Source organism: Dreissena polymorpha, chromosome 7 (assembly GCF_020536995.1).
Source record: "Dreissena polymorpha isolate Duluth1 chromosome 7, UMN_Dpol_1.0, whole genome shotgun sequence".
Classification (NCBI taxonomy): Eukaryota; Metazoa; Mollusca; class Bivalvia; order Myida; family Dreissenidae; genus Dreissena; species Dreissena polymorpha.
Genome location: NC_068361.1, coordinates 81,280,056 through 81,293,071, shown reverse-complemented (window position 1 = coordinate 81,293,071; position 13,016 = coordinate 81,280,056). Strand labels below are relative to the sequence as shown.

Sequence of the window (13,016 nt, the reverse complement as noted above, 5' to 3'; positions counted from 1 at the left end):
AAATTACAGCCTGTTACAGGCTGTTTCCCAATTGCAAAAAGAATACATTTTTTTCCAAAAGCTGACCAAAATTTCCCCCCAAAAAAGCCAACCTTTACTAATAAACTCAATAATTGGTTTCTGGAGTTTATTACAGAGCCATATAATTTTGTAGCACTTTATTGTATACATTTTAAAATGCAGTTAAACATGCACTCATAATCAATTGGAATAATGGTAGTTATAATCATATTAATAATGTTCCATTTTTTCATGGTTTATAGCGCTATTATTCCCAATCCAATGGCACAGGCTGTAAAATATAAAGCAAACATAAATCACTGCTCAACTAAAGTGTGCTGGGCCGCAGAGCTGAGTTAGTAGAGTGCTGGACTACAAATCCATGGATTGGAGGTTCGATCCTCTGCTAATGCATAACTTATGTGTGATTTTCAATTTTACCCCTATCCCTAATTCAAATAGGGGATTTGTTAGTTACTGGTATAAGTATGTGAACTTATGTTTGCATTTACATTTTCGTTTTGCTTCATATAATAGTTCTTTTCCTTACTAACAACAATGTTTGGTTTAAATGTTTGTTACAGTTTGTTTCATTTCAATAAATAGTTTTTAGAAGTGAGAAATTGTTACTGAACTTTAAAAAACGATTTCTGTGATAACTATTGAGTTAAATATGTAAAGGTTTTCTTATTTATTAATTATAAAGTTCAGATCAATCATAATAATTTTGAGTCATGAATGGCTGATGTCTGCATTGTATGCTGGGAGGTCATTGAGTGTAGGATTGACCTCTGTCAAAATACATCTAGTTTTACCGAGGCAATGGACTTAAAATAAAGAATATAATTCCTTTATAAGCCTGTTTCATTTGAAGTATATTTTGTTTTTCAAATAAATTGAAAATCCCAGTAATGCTTCATATTCCAGCAACTTTCAATTACTCATAAAAATTCATTTACAATTGAGTTTATAAGTGTCACTATGACTTAAGTTCAAAAGCTTTGTGGCTACAGAAAAAACTCTGAAATTAAATAATGGCCAAAGCGTGTAATTAGGTCTAAGCATTTAAGATTTGGTTTTAATTGATTCAATAATTAAAATGAAAACCAACATTAATCTCAAGTTTTATCATAGTCAATGGCCCAGGTTTTACAATCATCTCAATATTGCTGTTGCCTTCTGTAGCAGAAAGCCAGGATTACGCTGTCCCCGATGTCACCAAGTCAGCCCTTATGACCTTTCCACAGGCGCGCAAGCAGAACAATCTCGACAAGCCGCCCCCACAGTATGACGCCCTCTACGCTGCAGCCGACATTGTCAGCACCCAGGTCCCCAATATACCTTCACTACAGGCAAGTATAGCAGACATTAATAGTGTTCCTTATAATTTTGATTGTTTCGTGCTTTGAAACTTGTCATTGACTTAAAATATTAGCAGTTATCACAATTTGTCTTGTTTTCATGAATAATTATGAGTTTTTATTGGTCATGATTTAATTTCCTGTATAAACCCTCCCTGTGGGCAAGAAATGGTTGTGTTTTTTCTTCATTTATCATCAAAATACATGTGTACACCAATCAACTATGATGTGATAAATAGAAAACTATATAGGTATAACCTTTTAAACAAAAGCTTGAGGTTGAAGTTTATTAAACCATTTTGTAAAAAACAACAATGTGAATTCAACTCCACACAGACTACTTAGGGATGGCTCTTTCTGTCTAGACTGGATTTTCATTTAGAAGAGACCTACTTTAAGCAAAAATTTCATTAGAAACGGAAAGTGTGATCTCTTATTAGCCTGTGAGGATTGCACTTGCCAACTAGGGACAACACTTTACGCACATTCATAAAGCTCAGTTTCTCCAGTACGAGGCTCATATTATTTTACAGGGTGTGAGTGGTAACAATGTGTACGCTGTTCCCAATGCAGAGCTGCTTCTCAGCATTGATGTTTCTGTCAATGAATTCCCACGCGAGAACCTACGCTTCATTGAGGTGTTGGGACAGGGGCAGTTTGGAGAGGTAGGCAGGGGAGAGCACTCTTACTGTGTTTGTAAGGGAAGAGCACTCTTACTGTGTTTGTAAGGGAAGAGCACTCTTACTGTGTTTGCTAGAAGAGAGCACACTGTGTTTGTAAGGGGAGAGCACTCTTACTTTGTTATCTGACTTAAACTCAAGGATTAAGGAGTATAAAACTATCCTATACATTTTTGGTTATCTGCCTTTAAATTTCTGAAAATGTGTTAGACAATTTTTTTGTTAATATGCAAGGGTCTATCATTTTAATTGAAACAGATCAATCAAAGTAAATCATTTCATAATATTATTGTTTAAGAAACAAATAACAAATACATGTATACTCAAAATATTGTTCAAGAGCAGAAACAAACTTGTTACCGGCAATCAATTTTAAATTACATTTCTTTTAATCTCTGTGAATGTATAAAATGTGCAATAATTGGATACTGTTGTTTCCTTGAGAACATGAACATTTTAATTTGCCCTACATTCCTGTTTATTCTTTGTTCATCCATTCTCTGGTAGGTTCACCTGTGTGATAACTTATCAATCTATTCTCATGTAGGTTCACCTGTGTGATGCAGTGAACATGAGCCACTTTGTGGAGGAAGACTTCATAATGAATTGCACACTGTCCAGACCGTGCCTGGTGGCCGTCAAAATACTCAGAACCAACGCAGAGGACAGAGCCAGGTTGGTAGGCTCACCTTAAAATGTTCATTAGATAGACACACAGTCTGTTTGGGTGGCAGGGGATAAAGCCAGGTTGGTAGGCATACAGTCATTGTGGAGAGGGAGGGGACATATCAAGGTTTGTAGACAAACAGTTGTCTTTGGATGGGAGGAAACAGAGCCAGGTTGGTAGGCAGGCTGTACTCTTGGGGAGGGAGGTGACAGAGCCAGGTTGTAAGGCACACTGTCATCTTGGGGAGAGAGGAGTTAGTAGACACACAGTTGTCTTGGAGTGTGGGGGGACAGTGGCTTATCTGGGACAATAGAGTATGCAAATTCATTTAGCCTTCTTTTTATAGTGTGTGGCTTAAATGTTTATTACATGACTTCCAGAAAGGACTTTCTGAAGGAGATTAAGATCATGTCCCAGCTACGGGATCCCAACATCGTGCGTGTTCTGGGCGTGTGTACGGGGGAGGAGCCATTGTGTATGATAGTAGAGTACATGAAGTATGGAGACCTCAACCAGTTTCTGCTGGACCACGTGCTGGAGACGCCTTCCGCACAGGCTATCAACGCTAAAATACTCAGGTGAGTCATTGAGATGAACTCTGTGCAGGATATCACACTTAATACTCAGGTGAGTCATTGAGATGAACTCTGTGCAGGATATCACACTTAATACTCAGGTGAGTCATTGAGATGAACTCTGTGCAGGATATCACACTAAATACATGTACTCAGGTGAGTTATTGAGATGCACTCTGTGCAGGATATCACACTAAATACTCAGGTGACTCACAAACTGCTATTGTTTAACAGATTACATTTATATTTATATCAAGTCGATCTACTTTCAAATAAATCAATTTCTGTATAATAAACATGCACCCTATAATGCACCCTATACAAATCAATACACTTATAATCAAAGCAATCCACTTATAATTCACTTATTTTTGCCACTATTTAACTTAGTAACCCACTTAAATTCCACTTTAATCTGAGCAATGCACTTATAATCCACCTTTAATCTAAGCAATTCACTTTAATTCCACTTTTAATCTGAGTAATCCACTTAAAATCCAATTTGAATCAAAGCAATGCCCTTATAATTCACTTTTAATCTAAGCAACCCATTTAAAATCCATTTTTCATCATATCAATCCACTTATAATCCACTTTGAATCAAACAATACACTTATAATCCACTTTGAATCAAAGCAATACACTTATAATTCACTTTGAATCAAAGCAATTGGCTTATGATCTACTTTAAATTCAAGCAATCCAGTTATAATCCATTCATAATCAAAGCACTGCACTGCATCTTCAACTGTTCAGATTTTGATGAAGAGTAATCCTGTTCTGTTATCAATAAAACGGTTTGCCACTTTTTGTCCCCTACCGGTTTCACCAGAGGGAACTTATGGTTTGCGCTCTGTGCGTCTGTCTGTGAGTCTGTCACACTTTTCTGGATCCTGCGATAACTTTAAAGTTCTTAATATTTTTTAATGAAACTTGAAACATGGATAGATGGTATTATGGAGATTATGCACGTCATTTCATTGTGTTCCTACGTTCTGGTTGCTATGGCAACAAATATATATTTAAAAAATCTGACAATGGTGGAATTTCTGACAATGGTGGAGCCGGTAGGGGACATATATTGCTTGGGTCTTGTTTAAATAGACCTGTGTCTGATTGATTCATTCAGAAAAAAAAATACTAGTATGAATTGTTCACTACTATTGCACTTTTACTCCATTTCTGTTTCTTGTGAAGAGTATAAGTAATTACTGTCTACAGTCCATCAGTCTTCAAAAACTCTAGTGAGTTGTGAACTAATGTGAGGAGTCGCGACAGCTCAGTCAGGGAAAAATGAATGGTTTAGACAGTGCCACAATGTTGACCACTGCTTCAGTACTCATGGCATTACTATAAATATGTGTTGTCTTGAATTACATATTTTTTAAGTTATTTCACTTGTTATCCTCCAGTGATTATTTTAACTGGGAGTCCCGGGTCCTGGACTCACAAAAACCTTTGGGCATGCAAAGTTTCTAATTATGTGAGTCACAAAAATGCATTAAAATTTCTAAAAAATTATAATGTAGTTTAATATTTGGACTCGCTCTTTCCATTCGGGGACTCATAGATTAGCAGCTTATCGAGTCCCTGGACTCTGATGAGAAAATTTGTAAAAATTCCTCATTAACTCCTCATAAAATCTTCTGAGTATCTTAAATCTCCTTCTCATGCACTTTTGAGTATGTGTTTCTTATCTAAGCATGAGGTGCTTATGGTGAGCTGTTGCAATCAATCTATGTCCAGCGTTGTGCATCGTCTGTCTCGCATGGTGTTGGCAACGTTAAGCTAGTCATTATTTTAGAGGCTACATTTCTTTTATTAAATCTTGATTAAACATAATCAGAATAATTATCTTAGAAATATCTATAATGATTGAAAAATCTGGGTCACATGCCTCCAAAAAATAGGTCGCAATGTCAAATCATACAGTCTGAACTCGATGGTTGGAACTCGCATGGCTCGAATTTCCGGTTGGCCCAAACTCTCATCAAAGCACCAATTTTTTATTGCTATATATTCATATAAAATTTTGTTGGATAGCTCGAATTTGCGAGGCTCAAATTATCGGATGGCTCAAACTGTTTTCACAGTCCCGGTCATAATTTTCACACGTTCTTTTGTTCGGATGGCTCGAACTTGCTTCGGGTTACATAAGCTGTTAATCGATTAGGACCACCTGACTTTAAAGACACGCAAATAATTTATATAACACCTGTTGCATAACATTGACTCAATCGTTAATTGATTTGAAATTGATTTGAGTAATAGATGATATTACATAAAATATTGGTAGATTAAAGTATTAAGTATATATTTGGTCTTATTAATTGAAAAGAAGAAAGTAGTACGGAGTTTAAGCAATATGTGTACTCTATATCTGGAAGTGAACACAAGTATATTAGAAATTGGATGGCTCGAATTCCGGATGGCTCAAATTTTTGTTGCCGGTCCCGACAAGTTCGAGCCATCGTGTTTCGACTGTATTAAAAAAATTCTAACAACTCTAGTAGCCACATTTATGATAAATCTCTATGCAACTTTGTCAGAATGTTTATTTCTACAACATCAAAGCCAAGTTTGAATCTGGGTCAAGTGTTTTAGAAAATAAGGTCACCTGCTCTGATCTTTAAAAACCCATTGTACCACTTTAGAAACCACATTTAAGACCCAATCTTGATGAATCATGCATTAAATGTTTATCTTGACAATATTAAGGCCATGTTGGAATCTTTGTCAAATTGGGTCTACAACTATATCACCTGGACAGTCTTCAACAATTGAAGTACTTTGACTCCAGGTGAGCGCTTCAGGGCCATCATGGCCCTCTTGTTAATTAAAAAGATGCTTTTGTTGCAAAAAGTATAGTATCAAATATTGTGAGTACGTACTTTGTATCCCACATTTTAGCTACGGGTGCCTGATCTACATGGCGTCCCAAATTGCCTCTGGCATGAAGTACCTCGAGTCTCTGAACATGGTGCATCGTGACCTCGCTGTACGCAACTGTCTTGTTGGCATGAACTTCACCATCAAGATTTCTGATTTTGGGATGAGTCGGATTTTGTACAGTGCTGACTATTACAAGATAGAGGGGCGAGCTGTGCTTCCGATACGATGGATGGCATGGGAGTCAATACTACTGGTAAAGTGGCGTCAAAACTGGAATGAGACTCACATGATTAACCTCTGTCATGTGGGGAACTTATTGATAAATTTATATTTTCCAGCGTTAAATGGTTAATCTGGTGTAAGTGCTTGCCATTTCTATGGCAGGTACATAAGTTTTAAATGTGAACCTTGTTAAAAATTAAAAAAAGGTTCCATGTCACTGGTACTTGAATAATACTCAACACATGTTTGAAAACATTGAATCAGAAAGTTATGTGCAAATGAAATTTTGTTAATTCAACTTGTAAATTGAAATCAGAAAATGGCAATGATACCGGTGCTTTAGATTTAGTTTTACAATTTGATTAAGGCAGGAGCAGACTCGTCTGTGACATTTCAAATCCTTTCATAACAAATATCTTTAAAACACATTAGTTTTTAGTAAAAAATTATTTTTTAAATATTGGAGTAGAATGGTTTTACGGATTTAACAAACATTATTATATTTATTCATCCAGATTGTAGAAATTTAACTAACTATTTTTATTTAAATTTGAGTCAATACTGATAGAGGCCCACTTTATTTGCGTCATCACAATCATTGGAAACGACAGTGAAAGGACAAAACATTAAGAGTATTTGAGCAAAAATTCACCAACATTTACTAGGTGTATAACTTTGTTTGCTATATTTGTTTAGGGCAAGTTTACGACAAAGTCTGATGTCTGGTCATTTGGAGTGACGCTATGGGAAATATTGACTTTTGCCCGTGATCAACCGTATCATAATCTAAGTGATGATCAAGTGATCGCCAATGCGGGGCATTTCTACAGAAGCGACGGACAGCAGATGCTTCTACCACAGCCCATTGTTTGCCCCCGTGAGATTTATGACATGATGATCGAATGTTGGAACCGCTCCGACTGTGAGCGACCCACATTTAAAGACATTCACATGTTCTTGTTACGAAAGAACATGGGATACAATCCAAAAGATGAAAAGATGAACCAATTAAAAGTTCCAGTGTGTTAGTTACAGTGACTAAATATCGAAGTTAAACTGGACAACTAAGCTATTGACTCATTCTGTTCTCTGCCAAGAATTGTCAGCAAGATAAAGCTTGAAGCCTTCATCACTTCTTTTAGTGTCCCATTGTGCTATTTACTAAGAAATGTCTCAGTCCACGATTTGAGTAAATGATAACTTATATTATAACTTTCTTAATTTGTGCTAACTGTTATATTTATATTCTGTTATATTTATATATGACCGGTTTATAATTTTCAAATTAAAAAAAAACTCTGCAGTGTTTGCAATAAAGTGTAAAAATTATTAAGTTGAAAGAATTAAGAGTATGGTGATTTAGCATATATATTATTTGAAAGAAAGCTTGAAGCCTCCATCACAGCCCATGACTTGAGAAAATAGTAACTTTTTGAATTTGTGCCTACCATTTTATTATTTTACGTCAGATTCACATGTCTATGTTTTAAAAAACTCTGCAGTGTTTGCAATAAAAACCACAAATACTTATGTTATAATAAATTATAATAAAAGAGTCTACATATAACGGTATTTGCAAAACAATTTAAAAATGACGATTTCATACATAATGAATTGTTACATTTATATCTTAGAAAGCTGCATTTGCTACATTAGTACATCCAGGTCTTACAATTAAGTCATTGTTGATAATTAAAAGAGAAGGAAAGTGTCAAGGATTTCTTCTTTTAAAAGTTTGAAATTAATTTGTTCACAACGGAAGTAGTATACCTTCTTGCTCCAAACGTATTTAAGTGCAATGTGTACCCTGTAGTATACAGTCAGACTTTGTTACATCAAATCAGTCTAAGAAACTTGTTGACAGTTTGACCAAAAAACAATTCTCGAACAACTGTCCTAGATTCAAGAAAAGAATGCTGTATTGAAACCCTCGCAATAACACTCACGAATATAAAGCATGTTAACAATGCTAAATCACTTATGAATAGTAATCAATAGCATTCTGCACAATAATGTTTTGAGCTAAATGTATGTAGATGTCATTCATAAAGAAATGAAAATTTAATGGCAAGTTCAAAATATCTTTCCGTTTACAACGACCCTGTGCTAGATTTTTGTGCTTGATTTTATAACTGATGTTTAAACTTTAACATTGATGTTGAAAGTCTTAATTTATGAAAACACGATCGTACACGACTAAATATAACATTATATGTGTTTATTGAAGTTCGTAAAATTGTGAAGTTGGAATGTAAATTGACTTTAAATATTAATTAACCGTCTTGGAGTAGCAATGTTCAACTGTTTATGTAAGAATAGTATTTGCGGGGTACATAATGCTTAGAATACTTCAAAATCTGACGACGATTGTTCATGTTCAGCCATGTATTACACTAATTTTATTATTCCTTTTTTTTTACATTGTCATTGAACAATTGTGTACAATTATACCAGTCTAAAATGCTAATCAAATTGCTATCAAGTAATTATTCGTTACCGGTTTCTAATGCCATTTTTGTATTGTTGTTGTTGTTTATTTTTTTTTTAGTTCATAATTATTCTTTAGATGTTTTCATATTGACCTCAAAATGATTTGAGCTGCGTCATGCGAAAATGGGTCTTATTTAATGTGCGCCAGAAAAGCCTGTTTATTGGTCACTCTGGTCAGGAGCTTTATGTAGGCTAGCTTATTTTTATCAAAGTGCTGTAACATAATGTGTGTTGTACTTTACTTTCATAGTCTTCAGTAAACATTTAGAGGATAACAGTGATATCTAAGACGTTTAATCCATAAATATCTCTGATTTCATGTGCATAATATTTCATTCCATTCATATTTCACATGTCAGCTGTAAATATCATTTACGTTTTGTACATAGATATAAGCTGTGCTTGAGAAAATCAGGGCTTAATGCATGTGCATAAAATGTTCCAGATTAGCATGCGCTATAATCAGGGAAGACACTTTCCGCTTTTATGGTAATTTTAGTTTAGAAGAAATCTCTCTTGAGTGAAATTCCTGTTTATGTCTGAGCTGTTGGTACTGATAAGCCTGTGCAGACTAAACAGAGACAAGAATTTATGCAAATACTTTAAGCCCTGAGTGCAGCTGATATTATATGTTGGTAGTCATATATTTGAATAAGTCATGTGCTTTTTTATGCCCCCCTTCGATGAAGAGGGGGTATATTGTTTAATGGATGTCGGTTGGTCTGTCTGTCTGTCGGTAGACCAGTTCGCTTCCGATCAATAACTCATCAATGGATTGACCGATTGGCTTGAAAATTCACATGTGGATTTGCCATGGTCAGTAGATTACCCCTATTGAAATTGAGGTCACTAGGTCAAAAGTCAAGGTCACTGTTGCAATAAGTGTGAAAATCGTTTCCGATCAATAACTTGTCAACTAATTGTTTAATTGGCTTGGTACTTCACGTGTGAATTGGCCTTGGGCAGTAGATGACCCCTATTGAAATAAGGGTCACTAGGTTAAAGGACAAGGTCACTGTCTCAATAAGTGTGAAAATCGTTTCTGATGAATAACTCGTCAACGGATTGACCGATTGGCTTGATACTTCACATTTGCATTGGTCTTGGACAGTAGATGACCCATATTGAAATTTGGGTCACTAGTTAAAATGTCAAGGTCACTGTCGCAATAAGTGTGAACATCGTTTCTGATTAATAACTCTTCAATCAATTGACCGATTGGCTTGATACTTCCCATGCTCATAGACCTTGAAAGTAGATGGCCTCTTTTGAAATTCGGGTCACTTGATCAAAGGTCAAGGTCAATGTCACAAGTGTGGAAATCATTTCCGATAAATAACTCATCAACAAATAGACTGATTGTCTTGATACTTCACACGAGCATTGGCCTTTGACAGTAGATAACCCCTATTGAAATTGGGGTCACTAGTTCAAAGCCCTGATTGGGGGGGGGGGCATATGTCTCCAACCGCGGAACTCTTGTTTCTATTATTTTGGTGCTTAATACTCGTCATACGTAAAGTTGTAAAATAATTGACTCAAATAATCTGAATTTGTTCTCGTTGTTTTCTTTACTTAAATTATAATAATAAGTAAACTTGCAAGTTGAACTGTCGTTGGTTTTGAATGGTCAATTATGCTCTGAAACAATGCCATCAAATAATTGGTGTACCAAGTCAAGAGTTGATCATCAAACGGTGGTAGCCGCCCTGCAATTTAATATCTGGAACAATAGTTATGCTGCCCCCCATATTGCTTTGATGGTTTTCATATGTAGCCTATAAAATACGCAGTTTAAGGCATGTATGCACATATGGACATCGGTCTGAATAAACATTGTATGTTCATGATTTACTGTTAGACCAATCAGAAATATTCTAAGAAATCATATAACATATGTGAAATAAAAAAGCATTTCAGATTTGCAAGTGGAGCCATGTGTTATTATCAAAGTTTGAAGCAAGATTTTTATTCATTCATTACAATGGAACCACAAAGAGAATAACTGTTCACTTACTAGGTTGTTAATTTGATTCATTTTTATGCATTTTCATTTTAGTTTAACTCACAAGATTGTGTGAATTTGTATAGATCTGAATTGGTGTGTAAACAGTTTCTTTTGGCACATAGGCACATGGAGCAAAGTGTTCATAGAACAATTATATCTAGTCAGATGTAAGGTGTATGAGTTATTTTCGTGTTCAAAGTGTAATATACGCCTAGCCTAACCCTGTTGTGTTTGATTGTTTCCACGCCAGTGATAGTTTAATGTTATCACTTGGCAGATTTACAGCAATTGAACACTTTTGTCATCTACCCATTCATATTGAATGAAGATTGTTTCTAATTATGATCTGACTTGCTATTATAGTCTCATTATTATGTGTACATGCTGTTGTTATTTTGTGAACATGAAAATGATATGTGAGTTAGAACAGGAATACAAACACAAACTTATTTACACGTGTCTTTACAATCTCAGTTGCATATTTTGCAATGACATAAATATTATGTGCATAATCAAGTGAGTTTTATGAACATAAAAACGTGGTTGTTGTTCTTATTTAACTTTGTATTATATATTATGGTACCAGATACCTATTCATTCTACTGTAGATGCAATACACATTGAAAGCAAAAAGCATCTGAATAAATATTCTTACATAGGTCAATTAAGCATATAAAAATCATATATATTTATTTTGCTTAATAGGGGTATTCTTTATAAACTTGTTTTATTTTTTTATGATACCTGTTTAATGTATATTGGTATTACAAATACATGCAGAAAACGCGATACAAATAATGTTCAGAGGTTACTTATATAAAAATTATACAATAAGTACAATATTTTATTACAAGTTCATTTTTTCTATGTGGTATTTCTGTCTGAATGATTGCAATGATTGTCCTATTTGTCATTGTATATGATACAAAATCTAATTTATATATATTTTAATAAAAACTAAAAACATTTGAACCACATAGATGTGTTGCTTGCCTGTTATGTTTTTTTAGGTATTACCTCATCTGTGAAATGAAGTTTTCAACAAAGTCATCAAATCTAGCCAATAGTTGCTTTGGCAAGAAAGTATTCGAAACAGAAAGGTGCCTCAACTCCCTCTGCTCCCTTATCCCCGAAATATGTTTGGGAGCATAAATATCGTAGCCCTTTCATGCATGAAAACTTAAACTAAAGTATCAGTTACAGACTTATATAAAGATGAGAATACAATAGACATGACAAGAAACGATAGTGAAAAGACAGGGCTTTTTCACATCGGTTTTAACTTTAGATGAGGATATTACACAGCCAGATATAAGTGCTCCTCAAGATGTGCCATGTTTTGATTTTTTAACAATTACTCCTAAAATTGTTGAGAAAAGGTCGAAAAAATTAAATATAAGTAAATCCCCGGGGCCGGATAAATTGCACCCAAGTTTATATCATGATTTACGTACAGTTGTGGCTAAGCCATTGTCAATTATCTTTAATAATTCATGGACTACAGGTGAATTGCCAAACGAGTGGAAATGTGCGAATATAACTGCTTTGTTTAAGAAGTGTGATCGCAAAGATGCGGGAAAATATAGGCCTGTTAGTCTGACTTGTATTTTAATATATAAAGTTATGGAGACTATTGTCAGGGAAGAAATGGTGAAACACATGAAAGTGAATGGGACAATGTTTTGTACTATATATAAATGACATACCCTCGAGTATATCAAATGAAAGTAAAATATTTTTATTTGCAGACGAACCTAAAATCTTTAAGCAAATAACGAATTTAAATGATTGTGAATTGCGTCAAGCAGATATATTTGAAATGAAAGAATGGTCAGATAAATGAAAGTTAAAATTTCACCCAGACAAATGCAAAGTGGTGAGAATTGGTAAAAATAAAACTAGTGGCATTGAATACAATTTAGACAAAAACTTGAAACCTATGGCAAAGTGTACTGAAGAGAAAGATATAGGTGTTGTTATTGATATCAAATTAAAATTTAAATAAAAAAGTTAATGAAGCAAATTCAATCGTTGGAGTAATTAGGCGAACGTTTGAATATATAGGTAAGACAGTTTTTAAAAGTCTGTACACATCGTTGGTAAGACCTCATTTAGAATATG

At 34.6% G+C, this 13,016-nt stretch overlaps 1 protein-coding gene across 1 annotated transcript in view; it reads left to right on the top strand.

Moving 5' to 3' along the window:
* LOC127836922 (discoidin domain-containing receptor 2-like) overlaps nucleotides 1-11,815 on the top strand; it is a 207,178-nt gene extending 195,363 nt beyond the window's left edge. Inside the window, exons 12-17 of the mRNA XM_052363567.1 lie at nucleotides 1,186-1,352; nucleotides 1,895-2,026; nucleotides 2,589-2,716; nucleotides 3,089-3,286; nucleotides 6,194-6,428; nucleotides 7,094-11,815. Of these exons, the coding sequence (XP_052219527.1) occupies nucleotides 1,186-1,352; nucleotides 1,895-2,026; nucleotides 2,589-2,716; nucleotides 3,089-3,286; nucleotides 6,194-6,428; nucleotides 7,094-7,426 (1,193 nt within the window). The 3' untranslated portion in view covers nucleotides 7,427-11,815. The remainder of the gene's footprint in view (nucleotides 1-1,185; nucleotides 1,353-1,894; nucleotides 2,027-2,588; nucleotides 2,717-3,088; nucleotides 3,287-6,193; nucleotides 6,429-7,093) is intronic.
* The last annotated feature ends 1,201 nt before the right edge of the window (nucleotides 11,816-13,016 follow it).